We start from the raw sequence: 23,961 nt of genomic DNA, 5'->3' as shown, positions 1-23,961 counted from the left end.
AGCCGTTCCCACATATTTTATCTTGTAACCATTACAACAATCCTGTATGGTCAATCGTATTGTTAACCATACTGTAATTGGGTTGTAATGATTACAAGGTAATATATGATAGCAGTAAAACATTATTATAACCACAACAACCACAAGTGAGGAAGGACTGAAGGGAGGCTATATAGCGAATTCATGGCAGAGGCAAGATTCAAACTGGGGACTTCCTGATTCATGGTTCCGTCTCTTAACTGCTATCGTACATGAAGTAGATAACCTCTGTTAGATGGTTAAGAACTTTTTGTTTACAATATTTATTTATTTATAATATGTATATGCCACTTAATATAATGCTTTTTAGTCCTTTGCTTTTGCAGCTTTTGTCCTGAGACATGGCTAGACCAAGCCTATATCCTGGGATTGTCCAGGGATCATCCCTGTGCATGCAAATAACACACAGAGGATCCCAAGAACAGGCAGGGACGACCCCCTCCATTTGCCTGGGATAATCCTTAGGTCTAGCTAAGGCCTTAGTTTTATTGCAACAGTACCATTGTAACATTGTAAATTTAAAAAAAAATTCAATTTTTTTAAAAATATACTATTTTGTTTTATTTAATTGTATATTTGGAAAGATGGCTTCATCATTTGGAAAAGCCTTTAATAAATCTTGAAAATAAATAATCTGTATAGCACTTTTAAACTATGCAAAATGCTTTCTATCCTCTCAAGAATAATTGAAAGATTGGTCATTTAATATTCCCATTTCACAGATGGTGAACTGGGGCTGAGAAACTGCAACTTTGTTTTCTAATTATTTTAATTTTTCATTGCCACTGACTTAGCAGCTGTATAAACATATATCACAGGCTCAAAAATGAAAAACCACCTAAAGACCAAAATCTAATCTACGAAATTTATTTCATTTATAATTATGCTTTGTCATCAGAAGGAATAAAATCTTTAAAACAGTTACTATTTAATATAGTCTTAATAGCATAACAAAAACCTAACACAGCATCAAAGCCACACATTGAATGCAAAGATGAGGCTACAGCCCTACACCTACTTATCTGGGAGTACGTGCCCCATTGAACTCAACAGGACATACTACTGAGTAGACATGTCTAGGACTGGGCAATGAGTGAGTTTCTTGACACTAAATACTCTTGGTGTTGGATCCAGACTAAGGCCTCAGCTAGACCTATGGGTCTTGCACGACAGATGGGTGAGGATCTTGCGATATTTTTATCATGAGATCTCCCCCTGTTTACACACGGTGTGCAACAGCCTCGGAAGAACAGGACGTCGCGCCTGCCATTTTTTGTTTTTTCTTAAAGGAGACGAGCGCACAAGTGCAAAAGGCGAGGTTTTCTTTCATTTTAAACAATTTCCCCCGCTCACTCCACCCCTCAGGAGCACTGCGCCCCATGCGTGGTTCCCGGCTCCTCGCGAGTAACCGTGAGGAGCCGGGACAAACTGCGACGCCCACCCACATGTTCAGCGGTCTCAGGATCATCCCAAGACCGTGAAAAAAGAGGGCTGAAAGGGTAGGGCGATATCCCGGGGAAAGGGAGAGATCATCCCTCCCTGATCCCGTGTGTGTCATGTGAATGCACAGGGACAATCCTGGGGATCGCCCTGGGATATCGCTCTGTCTAGCTATGGCCTAAGTTAGTCACCCTTTAGTCCCACTGCAATGAATGGGGCAAGTTAATCATGACTGACTTAAGTCCCAATGGTTTAAAGGGATAAAGTGTGATTAACTTAGGGCCTTGTTGACCTGCCGGCTTACACCGGCAGGGAGGCAAGGCCGAGGCGCACTACCGTTAGCGCTCCTCCCCCAGGCTTCCACACACACGACGCGCAGGGACGTCACGTCCCTGCGGCATCCGCCATTTTTTGTTGTTGTTTAAAGGAGCCGGGTGCGGCCCGAAGACTCCGGAGACGGTGAGTGTTTTTTTTTTAAGTTTTTGTACGGGGTGGGGGAGCAAAGGATGGCAGGGTGGGTGGCACGGGGGAGGGGGGTGAGATCGCGCTGCGCGCCGCCCGAGCAAGCAGCCGAGCGGCGCGATCTCACCCCCCTCCCCCCGTGCCACCCACCCTGCCATCCTTGCCCCTCCCCTCTCTTCCCCCTCCCGCCGATGGGCACAGCGCTCCTATGAGCGCTGTGCCAGGTCCGTGGCTTTTCGCGGCTCCTCGCGAGTAAGCGAGGAGCCACAAAAAGCCGCGGAAGTCTCCACACTTCCCCCAGCCCCGGCCTGAGGCTGGAGCTGGGGAAAAGGCGCGCCATAAGCGCATTCGCTTATGGCGCGTTGGAGGAGGCCTCAGCGCGGCCTGCCTCCGGATTCCCCTGTGCGTCATCTGGACGCACAGCAGGGAAACCAGGTCAGAAGGCGCGCTAAGGCCTCATCTAGGAAGGCCCTTAGTCTGGATCTAATGCTTGGGCATTTTGTTGTGATATCACAGGTATTGCATACAGCAGCCTACCCCAACCGGGTGCCCTGCAGCTCTTTTATGCAACAGCCCTTATCATCCCTGACCTTGGACATCAAAATGTGGTCCTGGTCGCAATTGTAGTCCAAAACAACTGAAGGACACCAGGCTGGAATAGGATGACACAGAACTCGGAGGATGAGCAACTGGAGTGTGCATATATCAGGAGACATCTCCTGAGGACTAGATTTGGCTGATCCCTAATTTACTATCATGTAAATAAACCAAAGGAGCAGGGCTTGAAAAAGAAGCAGTGAATCTGAGAATATTTATTGCACCTAATTCTTCCTCCAAGGAGCTCCCAGTAACTTACAGATAATGATGTGCCAGCCAGTAAATGGGAAGAAAATCCTAATTCAGTGTAAAAGATTTCCAAGATTTCCAGCTTTTGCAAGCACCACAAAGAAAACCTGAAGGTGTGAACATTGCTGTGTGCTATCAAAGTTAAAGGTGGCAGGGATTCCAGCTGAGATTCTAATCACAGAGGTAAGGTTGGCTGGGTTTTGACCAATTAGCCAGTCATGGCTATGCAGTTTCCTTTTTTGTTCACCGGTTCTCTGCACAAGAAAGGGGACAAAGAGATGGATTTCTTGCAGACGGGAAAACATCGCGGTGGGATTCAGCGGCTGATACTCCATCAACCCAAGAAAGCCAAAGGCAGGATTCTGCCTTTCCTATAGCAATACTATTTCTACCCCATACAGGGACTCGAAATTCAGCAGGCTTCTGACAGCATCAGCAGTAAAATTGAAAGGGCACGCTTCCCACTTCTTCTGGTAGTTCCTCTGAAGGAGAACCGAAGCCTGCTAAATATTGTTATTATACATTACAACACGGCATCCTCAGTCTTATGCGGAAAAACCAGGTCTCCTCACTTCCTAAAACACCATAGGTTTTGCTGAACAGGCAGCATAAACTCCCAACAGGTAGATTTCAGGGCAGAACTTAAGTGTTACAAGAAACATGAGACCGATTTCAAAATCAGCAGCCCCACATTAAAGTACAACTTGCCTAGGGTTGCCATATTCTGAATCCACAAAACCGGGACAATTTTCTTTTGGTGGGGGGGAGGGGTTAGGATTTTTTTTTAAAAAAAAAACACAGAGCAATATGTAAAGGTCTAGGGAAAGAAAGAAAGATATCTAAGCTTTAGTTATCTAACACTGCAATCCTATGTGTGTCTACTCAGAAACAAATCCTATTAAGTTAAATAGGACTTATTCCCAGGTAAGTACACATAGGATTGCAGCCTAAAGTACTTAAGCACCTGCAAATAAATAATAGGCAAAGAACAGTTTAAGCGAACAAACAGGAAAAAAAGGCACTAAATCACATTTCTCCACTAGTTCTCAAAAGCTAGAGGAGACTTCAATATGGAGACTGACACTCTACTGAGCAGGCTCAAGGCACCATTTCGGAGGTTGGAATTTCTCCGGCCGGCTGGAACAGGAATCTGGGATTCTTGACTGACTGGCCGGGACATTTTGGAAATGCTTGGAAACTGTGACATTCCCGGTTTTCCGGGACGTATGGCAACCCTAAACTTGCCCCACATTTGCATATTACACAGAATTTGGATGACACACCTTATTCTCATGAATCTCTACACCTGACCCCAGCCTGAATAGATGCACAAGGTCCTCACAAGGTTGTTACGATCATACATTGGGTGTGATGACAGCCAAATATATGGTCCTCTGAGCAATTTGGAGGAAGAGAGATAGATAGATAGATGTGATTACTCCTTAATTAATTTAGATTTGTGCTTTTAGAAAACATACTTCCTGTCAAATTCTTTATAGGCGCTTTGTAACCAGCTCAGGGACGGTTTATTCTGACTGTTCAGTCCATAGTGAAAGTAGACAACTGTGTAGTCATTTTCCACATACTGGTCCAGTGTATACTTTAAATATCTGGAAAAGAGAAGCAGCATATAACACAGTAATGCATACAATATATTTTCACTATGGCTTAGGACAACATCCCTACAAATCAGAAGAAATATACATGGCCAATAATCTAAATTGATCTTTACTATTTGCATGATACACTTCTATATAGACATTCAGACCAAAGCCCATGTATCAAACACACATGTTTGACACGGTTTATCTCCTGTAGGACTGGCTACTATGACAAGCTCATGCAGAGATTCTTCAAATATGGAAAGAGCATGAGGCAGACATGGTGTCATATAATGAAATGAGTGATGCTTGTGTTATGGCTGGGGACTGGGAAGTCTGGGGACCCAGACTTCACTGGTGCTTTTTGGGGTCATAGTCTGTTGACACATGTGTAAAGGGAGGGAGGCTTACTCTAATAATCGGCCGTGGTTAAGCTGATAAGAAGGAGGCATCCGGCAGCAACTGAAAGCAATCACCTTTCTCCCCAAATTGTCATCACCTGGAAAACCAAAAAGAGTGGAGTTGTTAGGGTGGTAATTTCATTTCATATGCAGAGAAAACAAGTTTTAAATGCAAAGCTTAAGTCTGAAGTGCAAAACTCTGGAAGAAAATAAGAGCTGTTTTAAATATGGAGGTGACAAAATCAACTGCACACATATAGTTCCGCTCACACAGCACACAGTGCTCCGAGACAATGGGCTCATCTACACCAAGCAGTTATTCCACTATGAAAGTGGTATGAAAGCGGTATATAAGAGGCAGGAGCCACACTGCTGCCTTATAGTGGTATTGAACTGCACTGACAACGGTTTGGGCCCTCATAGTGTTATATCCTGCTTGGTGTAGATGTGTCTTGGGCCCCAACAGTTGTCAGTGCACTTAATTACCACTACAAAGCAGTTGTGTAGATTCTGCAGTGCACTTCAATACCACTATAAAGCAGCCGTGTGGCTCCTGCCTTTTATATACTGCTTTCTTACCACTTTCATAGTGGAATATCCTGCTTGGTGTAGATGAGCTCATAGTACAGAATGTACATATGCAACTTTTCCTCCCATATAATGCTAAAAGCGCTAGCTAAAATTAAATGTCCATGAAATGTGAAACCAAGGTGGAAAAGGAAAGTCATACTGTATACTTTATGCCTGATTGAAGTCATAATTCCCTCAAAACCACACTTTCAAAAGCCCTTAAATTAATCATCTCCCTGTAGAAATTAATCAATCATAAACATTAATATGATAAATGAATACATTTAAAAGAAACTGATTTCAATCTAGAAAACAATTAAAACTGAAGATGTCACAGCAAGGCTGCAGTGTTCAACAAGTTAGCTGAAACCATGTTTTATTGAATTACTTAAAATCTGTCAAAAACTGTGGAGCCAACCTAGATACAAAACACTGGAACTCTACAACAGTTTAGAATTTATTTATTTTTGTAAAACCTCAGCTTTTTGGCAGCTATACTGTTTAAGTATTATGGAAGACTTCGGCTGTTATTAAAATGTAATACCAGCACATATTTTTTGAATTTGTCAAAGGGGGAATTAAATCTATATAACATTTCCTCTATTACTGTCATTGTCACAATATACGTCAATTTCACTGTTAGATAAGTGGACACTATTTATTAGATACCAGAATGAACAGTGTAATTTTATATCACTGGAGGGAAAATCTGTTTCTTGAAAGGTTAAGTACTATCTCATCAGGGATATTAACAGTGATCTCAAATCTCCAAGTGCTAATCCTTATAAAGCCAAAACAACAACACCCATGAATAAGAGGGATGGACCAGCAGGTTGTAGAAATACAAAACAGCAACAAAAAAACCAACCAGCATAGAAGGAAAAAAAAATAAGAAAAGGAGGATCAAACCAGACCAATGAAGACTGAGCATGCTCAGCGGCCATGGAATGCTGACAGCCTGTTTAGAGGCGGAGCAAGAATCAGAAAAACAGGGTGGGGGGGAGCAGGAATGGAATGCATTATCCTAGAAAATGGCAAGGTTCCAGCCAGGCACTCCACTGCAACATTCTGGTACATGCCACTGTTGCTCTTTCCGATGTTCAGGCATGGGTGCAAAGCAAAATGTTAGCCAGGTACCATTTTCATATTTTAAGAATTCCTCTGGGCTTTGAACCCCAGCCATCTGCTAAAAGTCTGGGTTATTTCAGGGTTTTTTTTTTTTTTTTTAAAAAAAAGAAAAATAGTGGCAGGGAACCTCGCAGGTGTTATGAGAGGTGCCTCCAGGTGCTCTGGCAGCCACAGTTGCTGCGCTGAAACTCCAGGTGTGCAGCTGCGGTAGGCAAGCTGGTGCCATTCAGATGTTTTGGACTACTTCTCTCATAAGCTACAGACAGCTAACTGGCTAAATGTCAGGAATTATGGGAGTTGTGGTCCAAAACATCTGGACGGCAACAGGATACCTACCCCTGCTTAGTAGATTTGGGTGGCATATGCTACTCCTATAGACATCTTTCCCTGAATGTTGCTAATTGTTTATCAATGGTAACGTTCTAATATGGCACAAAGCATTATGCAAGAGCCTTGGTAAAAATATTACAGAAGTTGCTTATATCCAACACTGGATAGACCAGCATTGAAGCTGCTCACCAAATCTGAGGGGGTTTATTAATTCTTCTGAAAGAGGCCAGGACATTGTGCCCTGGACGTGTTGAAATGTTCAAGAACACACTTTGGAAAGATCTTTCCATGGACAGAGAACTGACTAAGACTTGCCAATAACATGGCTGAGGTGAAGGTGCAAGTTGCTTGCAAACATCTGCAGTTGCAATGACTCCAACAGCTGTAATAGTAAGTTTTGCGCAAAATCACAGTTAAAAATATATTAAAAAGGCCAGTTTTACTGGGTCACAAGAAAGCTTCTGACTGGGTTTTTTATTAAAAGTAAAAATCAGGTATATTTATTTATTTACTTACTTATTTATTACATTTCTATACCGCCCAATAGCCGGAGCTCTCTGGGCAATTCACAAAAATTAAAAACATTCAAAGTATAAAACAACAGTATAAAACCATAATATAAAATACAATATAAAAGCTCAACCAGATAAAAACAGCAGCAATGCAAAATTACAAATTTAAAACACCAAGTTAAAATTTATTTATAGACTGTTAAAATGCTGGGAGAATAAAAAGGTCTTCACCTGGCGTCTAAAAGCATATAATGTAGGTGCCAAGCGAACCTCCTTAGGGAGCTCATTCCACAGCCGGGGTGCCACAGCAGAGAAGGCCCTGATCCTGGTAGCCACCTGCCTCACTTCCTTTGGCAAGGGCTCACGGAAAAGGACCCCTGAGGATGACCTTAGGGTCCGGGCAGGTACATATGGGAGGAGGCGTTCCTTCAGATAGCCTGTCCCCTAGCCGTTTAGGGCTCTGAATGTTAATACCAGCACTTTGAATCGGGCCTGAACCTGAACTGGCAGCCAATGAAGCTAGAAAAGGACTGGTGTGATGTGATATAGTTTGTAATTCTGTGGGATAATATTGATCCCCATAATGTTTGTAGTGACGTTAAAGAGAATAAGTAATTTGTCTACTAGTAAAATAAACAAAACACTGTTGAGTATCTAATAGGAGAGGCTTTGGTAGAATTCTCCCCTTCTGCATCTCAGTTGTCTGCTTCCCTGAGAAGAGCTGAAATGTAGGGGTGTGCAGAGTGGTTCTTCTCCATCCCGAAATTCAGGGCAGACCTCTGCTCTGTCATACATACCTACAAAGTGAATGATGTCATGCCTTGCCACATCGTAATATGGGTGAGTCATGCTTATTTCAGTATGTCTGTTTGACGCAGCTGCAAATGACCCCTTGTTCTTTTCTATATCTGCATTTTCTTCCTCATCTTTCTGTAATTCTGAAGCACAACAAAAAATTAGGTACATTTTACATAATAATCTAGACCAATTTTTTTTAAAATAAATGCCATTCTTCCAATAACTTAAGTATATATTAAGCTCACCAAGTACTTCTAGAAGAGAATTCCGTTTTAAACAGTGGGCAAATAGATGCCTTTAGGTAGCCCACAAGGAGGGCTTGAAAGCAACAGCTCACTCCTAATGCATCTAGCATCTGGTATACTGCCTCTGACCCTGGAGGTTCCATTTATTTAGCTAGCGTGGCTAACAGCTGCTGATAGAACTAGATTGCTAGATTGTGGAATTACCCAATATTCCCTTACTTCCATTTAAACCAGGAGCAATAATCACATCATATGGAAATGAATTCCACTAGTCAGTTATGCATTCTGGGGAAGTAGTGTATTTTTTTAAAAATCCTGAATCTACTGCCTATCAATTTAATTTCATGACCTCAAGTTTTTGTATTATGAGCAAAGGGGAGAAAATCTACCTGTCAATTGTTTTTTACCGCATGCATAATTTTACAACCCTTTCATAATGTTATGATTTCATAAATGTTCAAAGGGTGTTTGGTATTGATTTCACTTTAGAACATCGGGGATTTCTCAATGAGAATATCAGTAATGAAAGGCAAGCTTCTATGAAGACAACCTCACTACCAGTGCTAGTCTCCCTCTGCACTGTACAGTTCCAGAAGAGAGTTGGATATACTACCGCATTTCTTCGATTGTAAGACGGCACTGATTGTAAGACGCACACTAATTTCAGTACCACCAACGGAAAAAAACAACAACCCTAAGACACACTTGCGATTCTAAGACGCACCTCATTTTTAGAGATGTTTATATGGGGAAAAAGTGTGTCTTAGAATCGAAGAAATAGGGTATCTAGAGTCCAGTCTGAGTTCATGTCAGACAATGATGAGGCCCTGTAGGCCTGGGCAGCACACTGTGTAAACTAATCGACACCCTAGAGCAGCACCCCAGAATATTACCTGAGGCTCAGACCCCTAAGAGCTCAAGGGTCTGGGTGCCTGCAGGAATAGGGGGCAGATATTGGTGTTGCTCTTGTTTGGTTGCTTTAAGAGACCCCAAGCCTCTCCTTCTCACTTGTTTCAATAAGAGGGTTATTGCCTTCCGTCCTATTTGAGAGAAGGCAATAACCATGCAATCAGAAACAGTAACGAGTAGAGGCTTATACTTTCTTTAGAAAAGGACAGCAAATTATATTATGCCTTTCTTGGTCTTTGCCTCTCCCACACCTTCTCTTGCAGAAAAACAGAAGAGAAAGACACTGAGATTAGAAGTCAGTGATGGGGGAAAGAGCATGATTTAAACTTTTGAATGGGGAGAAGGGCTAAGAATGCCTTAGCCCATGAGGCTTCACCCTCACCCTACGTAGTAGTCTGGTTTTATAAAAAGCTTCCAGTGAATGGTACCAATTTTGGTGCAATTTCCAGGGGTTGGTTCATGCTTCCCCTGAACACTATAAGGTCCCCACCCACCCAATGCGGCAAAAGGGCTTTTCAAAAGAGCTCCTTTTGGCAGTAATGGCAGGTTTTATTTAAAGTTTTACTCCTGCATAGGAGGCCGTAAACTCCATCACATGTGGGAAAACACGCTCCCTACCATCGCTTCCCCGCTCCTGGTTTCGTTGCTCAGTTACTTCCTGTTTCAAAACAGGAAGTAAACGACGAGCCCGAGGCCCATTCAGTCAGGCACTCTAATGGCGCTGCTTCTCCTGCACACAACAGGAGAGAGCAGCAACTTCCGGTTTAAAAAATATTTTGGACTTTCTGCAGGAGGTTTTGTTGCGCAAGGAAGGCCAGGAGGGGCAGAAGGCACGCGGGAGGCAGACGACATCATGGGAGGGACCTGCGAAAAATCCATGAGTGTCCAGTAACGAGCGTGCAATAAAATGCTTGTTGGATGGAGCCCGGTGCCAAGGAAGCAGCTGGAGAGAAAGGGGAGTAAGAGAAAGAAGAGGAGAGGGAGAGAGCGAGAGAGAAGAAAATACAGAGACAAATGGATTAATAGGGGTGTGAGTGGGGAGGGGGGATGCCATGCATGTGTGCAAATGGATGGATGTTTTAAAGAGAGAGAGAGAAAGAAGGGGAGAGAAGAAAATACAGAGACAAATGGATTAATAGGGGTGTGAGTGGGGGGGGATGCCATGCATGTGTGCAAACGGATGGATGTTTTAAAGAGAGAGAGAGAGAGAGAAAGAAGGGGAGAGAAGAAAATACAGAGACAAATGGATTAATAGGGGTGTGAGTGGGGGGGGGATGCCATGCATGTGTGCAAACGGATGGATGTTTTAGAGAGAGAGAGAGAGAGAGAGAGAGAGAGAGAAAGAAGGGGAGAGAAGAAAATACAGAGACAAATGGATTAATAGGGGTGTGAGTGGGAGGGGATGCCATGCATGTGTGCAAATGGATGGATGTTTTAAAGAGAGAGAGAGAGAGAGAGAGAGAGAGAGAGAGAGAGAGAGAGCGAGCAAGTGTGTGGTGCCATCACATCCACCACTGACATGGGGCTCCCTGACAACTTTTGCCTAGAGGGACGCTGCTGTTGGGGGAAGGTTTCCCATCCGTACTATAAACCAACCCTCAACCTTAAGAAAATATACTCAGTGCACTCTAATCACTTTGTTCTTTCCTACACCACAGCAGCCAGATTAGGAAGGCAATGTTTGTGTGAAAGGCTAATATAATCATAGCACAGAATCATAGAAACATAGAATAGTAGACTTGGAAGGGGCCTACAAGGCCATCGAGTCCAACCCCCTGCTCAATGCAGGAATCCACCCTAAAGCATCCCTGACAGATGGTTGTCCAGCTGCCTCTTGAAGGCCTCTAGTGGGGGAGAGCCCACAACCTCCCTAGGTAACTGGTTCCATTGTCGCACTGCTCTAACAGTCAGGACGTTTATAGAATCAAAGACTCTATAAACCTACCTCAGCATAACTGGATCTTCTATAAGGTTCCTAAGTGACGTGAGAAGCAAACACAAGAAAGAAGGAGCTGACATGTTGGTGGTTATTATGCTCCCTCAAGTCAAACTAGATGTGGTTCGACAGCTGTGTTTGAATATACCCTGTTCATATACAAACTGATGGGGATTCATTTTTTTACAAGAAAAAGTAGCCACTAGACAGTATCCAATGCAGCACAATGGTGAAAGTTAAATTACATTTCAGTAGCGTAAAGCCACTAGTGCTTGCAGGAACAATGGGTTTTCCAGGGACATCCATCATGCCAGCACACACTATTGGTGTTATGCTAGAGATCATTTACACTAGTACAATGTAATTTACCTCAGCAGTATGTTTCCGCTGGCATAAACGAATCAGCTCAACCAATATAAAGTTACAACACATTGCTATTGCACTCAGTGGGTATAAAAGAAATTGTAAAATTAGAGGGTAAATAGTGGTGATACAGTCAATATAAGGGAGATTTTCTACACATCAATGAGTGTGTCCTCTAATAACTATTGGAAGGGGATTACTATAATTAGTGATATAACTAATTAACGTCTTGCCTTTATATTCATGCCTTATTCTGTTTAAAGATTTAAAGTTAGTGTTAACAACTTGAAAATGAATTAAACATTAATCTTTGTGTAGCAGCAATGTTATTAATGCCATGCTACTGAAATCTTTAAAATATAATAAAGTCCATTTTCATGTTGCATAAAGTATAAAGCATTTCATATATGCTAAAACTGACATACTTTCATAGTGAGGATGGAACAGACCCTGACAAAATGGAATATATTTTGCAACTATTTTGTAAAGTTCCACTGGCAAAATTTAAGTCAGGTATTAAGCGTGACGAAAACCTATTTTTATTCATTTATGCCATCATTTATACAAAGGAATACGTTATGGCTATTTAACGGACAGGCAAAGTGAATTGTTGGTATGTTAAGAACATTAAAATTGTCTTGCTAAATTACACCAAAGGTCCATCTAGTCCAGCAGCCACCCAAATGCTTCTGGATGTTCAAAAAGCATGAAGATGATGGCAACCTGATGTTATTTGTTCAGGACATCCAGTATCCCAGTATACTGACCATGTTACTCCACTTCTGAAATCTCTTCATTGGCTTTCAATTCATCTCAGAATCCAATATAAGCATCTCCTGTTGACTTTCAAAGCTTGTCACAGTCTAGCTCCTTCCTATCTTTCCTCTCTCATCTCACACTATTGCCCTGCTCGTGCTCTTCGCTCATTGAATGCCATGTTTCTTACCCGCCCAAGGGTCCCTACTTCTCTTTCTCTGCTTCGTCCATTTTCTCTCACTGCCTGTTATGCCTGGAATTCTCTTCCAGAGCATTTGTAGACCATGAGTTCAATTACAGTTTTTAAAGCATAGTTGAAACCTTTTCTTTTTTCTACAGCTTTTAGAACTTGACTCTGTTCTTACTTTTACACTATTAGTTTTATTGTTCCCTGTGCCGATTTGGTGCATTTTCTTACCTCTTTTATTGTCTTATTATGATTTTATTAGAATGTAAGCCTATGTGGCAAGGTGTTGCTGTTTTATTCTTTTACTATGTACAGCACCATGTACACTGATGGTGCTATATAAATAAAATAATAATAATAATAATATCACCTCTGACTGTGGAAGCTCGTTGTTACGTAGAACATGGTGCATGTACCCAATGTCTATTTTTTGTCATTTATGTATTAGTGATGCAATGCATTTTCTATATATTGTTTTTTTAAAAGTCACATTTCTATATTATTATATGTTAAAATTGATTTTTCAAAATGATGGGCTTCCTAATGAGATGGCCATATGGCAATATTCAATAGAATGTCTTCAAAAGATAACACACAATCAGGCAGTCTCTAACCTCATTCAATACTTGTCTGTTTAGAGTAATGACTCCCATTTGTGCCACAATATGTGATGATAGCACTATTCCAATATCCTAGAATTTCACGGGGAGCACATACCAATAATTCATATAAACTGTGTGTATTAAACTAACCTTCAACCTTAATAGCTTTTGATAATAAGGTACATGCCAGGGCGGTAGCTGTAACTCAAATATATTACACGAACCTTGCAAAAGTTTTTCACTTTGGAAAAAATCTCTTCTAAATCATCCAATAATATATAGAAGATATCACTTGATGGGCAGTAATATATATATTTACCTATCTCAGCTAACTTTTCAAAATCAATTGCAGACATGCTTTCAGTATACAAAACTAGTCTCTGCAGTCAATGATGTCTGCTAGTTGCTGTACCGTTTGTTCTTTAGTCCTTGATCAACCCTAAAAAAGAAAAAAAAAAGGTGAAAATCAGCGAAAGCCATCTCACAGCGTACTTTGAAGGGCCCAATCCCAGCCTTGTCATGTTGCAACTGTGCTAGGAGGGTCCTTCTGGCAACTAGACTCAGGGCATTTACCAGCCATTTAAATGCCTGGTAAATGCCAGCCTACACCAGCCATTTATCCCGGGATCGTCCCGGGATCATCCCTGTGCATCCAAATGACACACAGGGGACCCTGGGAGAAGGCAGGGATGAACCCTCTATTTTCCTGGGATAATCCTTAGTGTAGAAAGGGCCGCAGTTGTACCTCATCAGGTTTCGTTCCAGCTTCCCAGAAATCTGACTCCAGCAGCCCAACAGTTACTGTTGCTCTGGAGTTTCTGAATGGTCCCAGCTTTGCAAGTAGGTTTATATCATACAGCCATTCTTGCGCAGGGACTTCCGGCAACCACTGCTGATCCTTACCAAGGGCTACACAGGCAACATGCCATAACCTTTCTCCAAGCCTGCTCTTGGTTTTTATGGAAGAACACACAAGCACACACACTTTACTAGATTGTTTATTTTAAAAATGTATTGGACACTTTCCCAAGGTTTTATCCAATGCAGCTGAAAATACCATTAAAATAACTGAAAATCTTATGCAGCAGCAAAACTATTGCAGAGACAAAATCATAGCTGAAACATAAAATGTCCAGCTCATAGCACCAAATGGACGAAAAACATTTTTGTTTTTACTTGCCTCCTAGCCATGGAATGGCTAAGGCTAAGCGAAGGCGATTAGTTGTGCGTCCCCATCCATAAATGGACTCAATGTGCCCTGTCCTCAGCTCCAAATTGACCCTACAGAGATAACTGGCAGATCATTGTTCCGTCTGAGATGCCAAGGAGCTAGAGAGAGAAAGTAAAGTTCTGCCTCCTTTTTGAGTAACTCCCACCCACTAGCTTCAGCTGTGGGGCGGTATATAAATTAAATAAATAAATAAAAATAAGCAAATCCTTCTCCCCCGAGCCCAGCTTCATCATCATGCCGTTCCAGCTTATGTATTTTCCATATTTTCTAAACGCTGCAAAGTTGCCAAAACATTCCTCCAAAAAAAACCCAGAATGGAATTAAAGCAAGAAGAGAGATGGGATCATGAAAAGGAAACATCTGTTCAGTTTTCAGTATATTTTTTCCCAAAGAGCTCCAATTAGAAAGTTTCTAGTTACAAGAAAAATTTACTATAGCACTCTAGGAAATTAATTTACCCCTGACCACAGCATCCTCTGTTCCTAAGAGATAACATAATCTCCTTAATAGCATTCGACAGCAAGTATTACCGTTTATAGTGAACTGCCAGAATTAACCCCCTTCCTCACTACCTATCCAGGGTGCGTGGAGGGTAGGGAACGTTTCTCAATAGAAATTTGGAAGCCTTGTACAATAAAGACCAATTTGTATCATTCATGAGTTCTACCTTCTGACAGCCTAGAAAGACTGTTAACTTAAATGCATTTTAAACAAAAATGAAATGAAACTGCAAATACAACAGTTTTTTTAATGAACCAGCATCAATGGATAGATGAAACAAAGCCAAAGGATTCCTTACGTTTGTTAACTGTTTGATGCTTCTTCTTTGTTCCTCTAGCTGTCAGCTACACCTCTTAGTTAAATTTAAAACAGACAACTATTGATCTGAAACTTTAAAAGAAAAAGAAAAAGCTATCTCCACACATCCTTGCCCTTTGTTTCTAAAAGATGCAACACAAAACATCAAGCTATTTTAATATGGAAAGCATATTTGCATTCATTAACAAATTGAGAGAAGCTAAATCATGAACAGGTTTCAGAGGATTATTAATTTTAAAAAATCAATGTTAATATTGCATGCTTGCTACAGTATAGTAAAAAATGTAAAACACAGCCAGATAAGGTTAACCTTTGCTTCTCCTGGTCAAGTTATTGGCATTTGTGAGAAGAAGGAAATAAAAATTAAAGAAAGGGCTGAAACACAAATATTACCTATTCCAAGGCAAAGAGAATAGGATGGGATTTTTCCTTCAAGGTCTCCTGTGATTCGTGAATTCATTTTGAGGACCAGAATATTCGAGTTATAAGTATTGTTCCTTATTGATTAAGGTTCCCTAATTATATCCTAGCAATCAAAGTACAGTTTGTTGAAGGTAAAGACAGACAATGATAGGGGATGGAAGGCTGGTAATACCTTGACCATAGCTTTTTGAGTACAAAATAATAAAAAGAGAACTGACTATCAGAGAGAAAGCCTTTGGAATGGGTAGGGTGAACTGAACTTTTACTGGAAATAATTCCTTTTAAAAATCTTGGTTTAGGGGAAAGGTTTTCCTCTAAGAAGGGTAAGGGGTTATCTAGGGTACTTAATAGGACCGAAGATTCCATACCATGAGTAATGACTGCAAAAGTGTGTGGTGTGCAAGAGGAGTTTCACGTGCATATCTTTGGTGGGAGTCTTTAACAATATAATTGATATAGAGCTTCGGCTATTGGGCGGTATAAAAATGTAATAAATAAATAAATAAATAAATTGATTAAAAACCTATAAAACTAATACATTATTAAAAGGCATCTAAAATTTCAACTGGGTAGGCCTGCCGGTCTTTATGGCTTTCTTAAATTCCGGAAGACTGTTAAGTTGATGAATCTTTCCCGGCAAGCCATTCCACAGTCTGGGAGCAGCAAAGAGAAGGTCCTCTGGGTAACAGTTGTCAACCTAGTTTTTGCTGACTGGAGTAATTTCTTCCCAGAGGACCAGAGTGTGCGGGGCTGATTGTACGGGAGAAGGCGATCCCGCAGGTAACTTGGACCCAAACCATGTAGGGCTTTAAAGTAAGGGTGTGCACGGACCCCCCGCTCCGCTTCACTTGCAGATCCGCCATATTCGGAGCGGGCCGCTTCGCCCCGTCCCCGCTCCGCCCATTTCCGCTCCGCTCCGCTCGGAGCTCCGGATCGGAGCTCCGTTTTCCCCCCCCATAGGGTTGCATTGAAAGCTAAAAAAGTAAACAACTTTTTTTCTGTTCAAGTTAGAAACTTCACGTTTGGCACCATGACACCTCATGGGGGTATACACACGCCTTTCCATAGCTCCATCAATTTGCACGTTAGAAACCTCAAACTCGGCACCATGATAGCTTATCCATGTGTCCACATGGACGCCAAGTTTCAAGGCAATCCCATCATCCCCTGATTTTTGGGGAATTTTTGAAAATCGGGCACCCCATTCACACCCCTTTCCATAGCTCCGTCAATTTGCACGTTAGAAACCTCAAGCTCACCACCATGACAGCTTATCCAGGGATACACATACGCTGCACGCCGAGACTCAAGGCAGTCCCATCATCCCGTTTTTTGGCGGGGCTTAAACCTGCAGACCTCTCAATGGGGCCATTTCAAAGGAAATCCCAACATGCCATGAATTGGGGAGTAGAGATCAACCTATATGAATCTTCTTCCACACTTGAAAAATGGATTTGGAACTTGAGCACAGGAAGGACTTCTCCCCTGAGTCAAAGCCAGACACACACAACATCCCTGCAAGGCGGGCAGGGGAGGAGAGAGGGAAGGCAGCAGACATTTCTGGGGGCATAAGGAAGTGAGCCAAGGATAAGCCAGTAATGCATATAAAATGGAATAAACAAATAAATAAATAAACGAAGGAGGGGTGGAATTAAAAGCAGCAGTGTTGCTGAATAAACAACAAGAAGAACTTTTAAAAAAAGGCTATATCTGTCTTTTACCAGTAATAGGGGGACGTGCCCGGGGGAGAGGGAAGCAGCTGCCAGTTCAACTCAAGACAGCCATTGCTTCACCAAGAGCTCTGAGGTAAACGCTCACTTCAACTCATAATAGGCATTGCTCCACCACTAAGACGTAAATGCTCACTTCGACTCATGATAGGCATTGCTTCACCGTTTTACTCTCTTTGGAAGGCTCTGATGGCCTTCCAGTACAGGAGAGAGTGGGGGCACGTCCACGATGAGATGCCCTAGGGGAGCTCATCCCCTTGCACCACATCTTTTCAGTTGTTCCCCAAAGTTAGGGTGGGTAGCAGTGCTCTCTTATTCTTGGCTTAGTATATGATTTCAGGTTGTGTTTGTGCATTTGGTGGGGCTACTGTGTTAAAAAACACTGGGAAAAGTCCGTTCAGATTAAGAAAGAGAAGTTTCCCAGAATCCCAAGTTATCCGTTTTGCCTATGCCCTCCTCTAACTTTGGGATCATGTGATCATGACCGGGAGCTGACTCTGCCCCTCAGCCCTTTGAAAAAGGTATTTTTCCCGCCGATTTTCCCAAAAATTCTAGCGCGCGACCCGCACCACACAGAGAGGTGAGAGTAGTCTCAAAATGACCCCCATCCACGACTCTCTGTGCACAGGAATTTCCAGAATGATAGCTTAAAAATCAACCCAGTTATCCCCGATTCTTTCCCGCAATGCAATCCTATGGGCGAAAAGCCGAAAACTGCCGTTTGAGCCGCGCTGTCCGTTTGTTGACCCGATTTTTAAAAAAATATAGCACGCGACCCGCACGACGCAGATAGGTGAGAGTAGTCTCAAAATTACCCCCATCCACGACTCTCTGTGCACAAGAATTTCCAGAACGATAGCTTCAAAAACAACCTAGTTATGTGCGATTATTTCCTGCAATGCAATCCTATGGTGAAATGTTTTCAAGATGGCGACCGGAGCGCTCCGCCTGAACTAGGAGCTCCGAAAAATGGTCGCTTCTCTTCGCCTTGCTTCTAGGGGTCCGCGGTAAGGCGAAGCAGGCCAATCCGCTACTGCTTCTCCGCTCCTAATCGGAGCGGAGCACATGCCTACTTTAAAGGTAATAACCAACACTTTATACTTCACCCAGAAACTAATTGACAGCCAGTGTAGTGATTTTAAAGATGATGTAATATGGTCACCCCTAGATGTACCAGTGACCAACCTGGCTGGCTCCCATATTTTGCACTAGTTGAAGTCTAAAATATGCACAAAGGTAACCATGCTGACTCAGACTGATAGGAATTTTAGTCCAAAATATCTGGAGGTTTCTACAGCGCATTGCAGAAGTCAAGCTTTGTAGTTACCAGCGCGTGCACGACCATCTTTAGGTCTTCCAACTTTAGGAAAGGGCGCAGCTAGAGTTAAGGGATGTTAATGAGTATTAAATATGCATTGGGCTTTCCATCTTTAGGACTCTGGATGGCCAATCAGAGCATGCCTTGGGTGGATAGATTAGGTTAGGGAATAGGCATGAGGAAGGGATCTCCATATTCCAAAGGTCCCACACCCACTGCAGAAAACTAGGAACCCCACCTGTTGTATGTACCAAAAAAGGAGAGCCCTTATCCATATACTTTATTGTCCTGTATGCCCATGTTTTTACTTGATGTACCTTATCCAAACAAATTGGAAGTTTCCATAGCAGGGGTGGGACACCTGGAAACATCCAGATATTTTGGACTACAATTCCCATCAGTCTGAGGCAGCATGGTCAATGGTGAGAGTTATGAGAGCTTTAGTACCTACTTCTGTTCTGGAGTCATGGGGCAGTATCCAAATGTGTGTCATTCTGTTAGCACAAATGATGTTGCACTAGCAGAAACCAGGTTTTGAACTATGCGCAAGAGAAGAATCCAACTAAACTTACATTTGTGCAAGCATGGGTGGGCAAGAGGTTTTGCATAACTCTCGCACAACTGGTTTTACAAGCATAACGGACAACCAGTTATGCAATGGAAAGATTCAGCTGAGCTCTGCTAACACTATTTAAGTTTGCAGAATGTCAACACAGGGTACAGCCCATGGTGTTAAAAGTATACTTAAATAGGAGAGTTAATCATATGCTTAAATTTCTCCTGTTTAAATCAGTTGGACTTAAAAGTGCTTAACTTTGTCTGGATTGGGCCTGCATTATTATTTTACAAGGAGATATTTCACATTAGAGCAGAGAAAGAGAGAACAGTGTTGTTGTGTGTGTTTTTTAAAAAAGTTTTATGGTATTTAAAAGCTTTACACTAGATTTTAAAGCTTTAGCTTTCAGTGATACGAGATGGGAGAGAAAGGAGCAGAGAGAAAGGATAATTCCTGAGATGGATTGAGATGCAGCCTTGAGAAAATCAAGATGAAAGCAATACAGACGAGCTTTTGTGTGCTATCATTCCAGGTTACATACTGATAGACAGAGCAGTTTGGGGGGAAAGCAATTTTCTCCCAGTCTCATTCATTCAGAGTTTGAGTTCAAAAAATAAGAGAATGTTGGTTTATTTGCAAGAAATATATACTATCCACCGCCAAGAAAGGAATCTTGCTTGGGAACTGTTTGTGTGTGTGTGTGTGTGTGTGTGGTTTAAACTCAGGCAGTTACAGACATCATCCTGAACTAAATACAGAATTACTCTACAACATGGAGCTTTATAAAATTACATTAATATCCATGAAGGCTTAGTATGCACCCAGAGATCCCATTTTCCTTAATATTAAAGACAAAGGATACATACTGCACAGAGTGGGGTTAATGCACCAAAATTTAACAACGCTGGGGAAAATTAAGGCACCCACTAAGATCAAATCAGTATTAATGAAGTAAGCAGCACTATAGACAGCATCAGAAATTGGTCCCAGACCTCTTCCATTCCCCCAAACTGCGGCATTTCAAGACCAAATACATGCCTGTCAAGTACTCAGTACTTGAGTACTGGCAGGATCAGTTTAAAATGGCTGGAACAGCTACAGGTAGCTGGAAGGCTGGGTTGCAGTTTGTAGCCTGGACAGGAAAACCGATGCCAGTCAATTGCTGTGATAGAAATTGGTCCCTCCGCAAAGGAATCCAGTCAAAAACAGTCCACATTGCCACATCCAGTATTAAACTGACTGCCACTTGAATTGCTAACGTCAATTAGAAAGCCAGTGCTGCCTAATTCAAAAAAAGAAAAGAAAAAGAAAAGAAAAAGAAAACCTGTACTATTTAATTATTAACATTTGCCATAAAGAGCTAATTTATTTGAGCTGAAGGAATCCCCTGTGAATCATTCTGCAATTTAAGATCTGTGACTGAGGAACCAGATCATTCTTCAGTAGCTTGCCAGTTTAATTCAATTAATGGTGCAATTATTTTCGCAAGATTAATTGATTCCATCCCTGTGATGCATAGGACTTGCAGTAGAGAGATGAAGGGCTTGAACGACACACCTCACTGCCTCCATGATGAGTCACGGACAACAGTGGCTTTCAGTTTAGTACTAAAGTTCAGACTGTTTGTCACCCTAGTTTTTTTTCTTACTTCTATGAGTGGGACAGACCTGGGAGCCAACCAGGAGGCAAGATGGAGGCATGAGATTGGCACTCCTTGATCAGGTGGATTCTGGCCCATGGTGTTTATATCCTAATTGTCAACCATTTTCTCCTCTGTCCCGATGGCAAAGGAAGGATTCAATCTTAGTCCAAGTCCTGCAGTATCTGATACTAACCCACTACTGCTATCTACTACTACTACTACTAAGAATTAAGTAGGGTGACCATATGAAAAGGAGGACAGGGCTCCTGTATCTTTAACAGTTGTATTGAAAAGGGAATTTCAGCTGGTGTCATTTGTATGCGTGTCGCACCTGGTGAAATTTCCTCTTCATCACAACAGTTAAAGCTGCAGGTGCCCTGCCCTCTTTTAAATCTGGTCACAGTATAGCTGCAGTGTAGCTCCTGCAGCTTTAACTGTTGTGATGAAGAGGAAATTTCAACAGGTGCGACATGCATACAAATGACACCTGCTGAAATTCCCTTTTCTATGCAACTGTTAAACATACAGGAGCTCCGTCCTCCTTTCCATATGGTCACCCTAAATTAAGTAATACTACTAAGAATACTACTAAGAATAAACTATGAATAAAACTGGCCAGTTTTACTACTTCTATTTTGTGGCAAATGTTTCAGATGCTTGCACTGCACAGCAAGACCTTATGAGTAATTAATCTGACACTTTAGCAAGACAGGGAGTCCAGGCCATATTATTCAGGAAATGACACCGAATTTTACAGTGTGGCTGAACGCGCATGTGGAAGATACAGTGATGAAAATGCAGGGAACACAGAACATACCCATAACTTGAATGCTTCATATCAGTACACGGGAGTCGAGGACAATTAATGCAATCTTGCTTCTTCTCCCCTTTGTATCCACACTTTTATATTCCCAGATCTGTTATTTAATCCTCACATTAATGATGGCACTAAGCAACAGACATATATCTAAGAAGTATTAGAGCCCATTTATTTTCTCTGCAAACTGATTTGGGGGGAAATTAGTATGTGACACCCCAAGCACATAGTTCCTGATGCATCAAATTTTTGAGACTAAGCCATGTGCAATTAAATTAATGGAGAAAATGTAAACTAGTAAGGTGGGTGGAGGCATCCTTTCACGATTACAGAGTTGAGCAGAAGGGGGGGAAATACTTTCAGAGCCCCATCGTTAGTAGCTATTTGCTGCGCATTATGGCTGTGTAACTGATCCTGTGAAGTTTCAAGGCAGGATATTCCACATTCAATCCTGCCCATGTATCACGGTGGTTGTTGCTTCACAACTGCAATACTGTGGGGTTTGGGGAATCAGCAGTGAAAGCGGCGCCATGTAGATGGCCCTGTGGAGGCAAACCCAGATTTGCCACAAAGCAGACACTCAATGCAGAGCTATATCCCTGGCAACTGATACCTGTATTTGCAAACATATTTATTGCATTGACCCTGCCTGTTGAACTGTACATGTTTAAAATTGTAATTTGTGAACTGGTCCTCAGGAAGCAAAAACAATAATATAGGACACTTCAGAAACGACCAAGGCAACAGCTCCTTACACTTTACATTCCCAGTCCCACTGGTGAACTTTGGGAGGGAGAGAATCACCAGTTTACCCTCTGAAATTTCAATTGTTCTCTTGTGTAGTCTAATTCAGTTCACAAAAGTTAGCAGAGTCTGGAAACAAAGCCCTATGAAGAGAGACTGAAACAACTGGGCATGTTTAGCCTGGAGAAGAGAAGATTGAGGAGAGACATGATAGCACTCTTCAAATACTTAAAAGGTTGTCACACAGAGGAGGGGCAGGATCTCTTCTCAATCAACCCAGAGTGCAGGAGATGGAATAATGGGCTCAAGTTAAAGGAAGCCAGATTCCGGCTGGAGATCAGGAAAAACTTCGTGACTGTTAGAGCAGTACGACAATAGAACCAATGACCTAGGGAGGTTGTGGGCTCTCCCACACTCGAGGCCTTCAAGAGGCAGCTGGACAACCATCTGTCATGTATGCTTTAGGGTGGATTCCTGCATTGAGCTGGGAGTTGGACTCGATGGCCTTATAGGCCCGTACCAACTCTACTATTCTATGATTAAGACATTTGTTGCACACCGAAAGGGAAACAAACAAATTCTCTCGAAGCTTACAAAACTTTGCCCAATCTCCTTGAAACAAGTCTGACTTGTTGTAGTCAAGTGGTTGTTCACTAACCTGCTCTAATCTCTTTTCACCCTGCAATACTGTGGATGAAAATAAGTTACCTCATCATACTTCTGAATATCAATCTCGACTGACCACGAGACTAGTTGTGCAGTGGGTGGAAGGTTGGTTAAGTGAACCTGATCTAAAACATGTCTAAGGGTTCAATCATATGTAAATTCAGACAGAAAAAAAGTTCCAGAAAGTCCCAACATGCTGGCTGGGACATGTAGGACTTTTTATGTCTAAACATTGTAGCCTAGAGTGTGCCATACAAGAGGCAGCTACATCTTACATTTGCTTGAAGCAGTGTGTTTATTGAGTAAGGATGATTAGCTGTTGCTAATCACAATAAATATTAATGATCAATCATTTATGAAATCTGCTTTCTATTAAATTAACCGAAAAAGGAAGTAACAAATAATTACGTCAGGCTAAATTCATGCTCAAGCAGAGATTATATCCCAAGAGTATAATGCTTTGGATCTTAGACAGAAATATTTTTTTTAAGATGGCAGTTTTAATTGAATTAATCTGGCAAGTTACCGGACAACAGTCTGGTGCATCACAAATATACATTTTAAATTGCAGAATGATCCACAGGGAACCCTCCTGCTCAAACAAATTAGCTCTTTATGAAGGATGTTAATGTATTAAATCATACAGGCTTGAATTACTTAACAGCATTAAGACACGAAAAATAGCAAAGAAACACAGAACAAATAAGACAGTAGACATGATCCAGCACGGGCAATGAACACACATAACTGATGTGGGCATTCAGGTAAGCATGCAGAAGTACATCAGAAGGTTCACCTGGTTCCCACTTAACCGATAGATGAATCCCATGTGGGAAGGGACATGCCTGCTGATCCAGGGCTATCAATTGCATTGAAACACCGCAATATTT

General features: G+C 41.8%; 1 protein-coding gene across 3 annotated transcripts in view; it reads right to left on the bottom strand.

Annotated features, from left to right (window-relative positions):
• ARHGAP8 (Rho GTPase activating protein 8) overlaps positions 1 to 13,558 on the bottom strand; it is a 50,088-nt gene extending 36,530 nt beyond the window's left edge. For all 3 annotated transcript variants that reach the window (XM_063134336.1, XM_063134337.1, XM_063134338.1), the window contains exons 1-4: positions 13,445 to 13,558; positions 8,127 to 8,267; positions 4,800 to 4,887; positions 4,266 to 4,397 (exon numbers count right to left, since the gene is read on the bottom strand). In XM_063134336.1, the coding sequence (XP_062990406.1) occupies positions 4,266 to 4,397; positions 4,800 to 4,887; positions 8,127 to 8,267; positions 13,445 to 13,481 (398 nt within the window). In that variant the 5' untranslated portion in view covers positions 13,482 to 13,558. The remainder of the gene's footprint in view (positions 1 to 4,265; positions 4,398 to 4,799; positions 4,888 to 8,126; positions 8,268 to 13,444) is intronic.
• Positions 13,559 to 23,961: the final 10,403 nt, after the last annotated feature.

This window comes from Elgaria multicarinata, chromosome 9 (genome assembly GCF_023053635.1).
Source record: "Elgaria multicarinata webbii isolate HBS135686 ecotype San Diego chromosome 9, rElgMul1.1.pri, whole genome shotgun sequence".
Classification (NCBI taxonomy): Eukaryota; Metazoa; Chordata; class Lepidosauria; order Squamata; family Anguidae; genus Elgaria; species Elgaria multicarinata.
The sequence above is the reverse complement of the archived record's forward strand: the minus strand, read 5'-3'. Positions and strand labels throughout refer to the sequence as shown.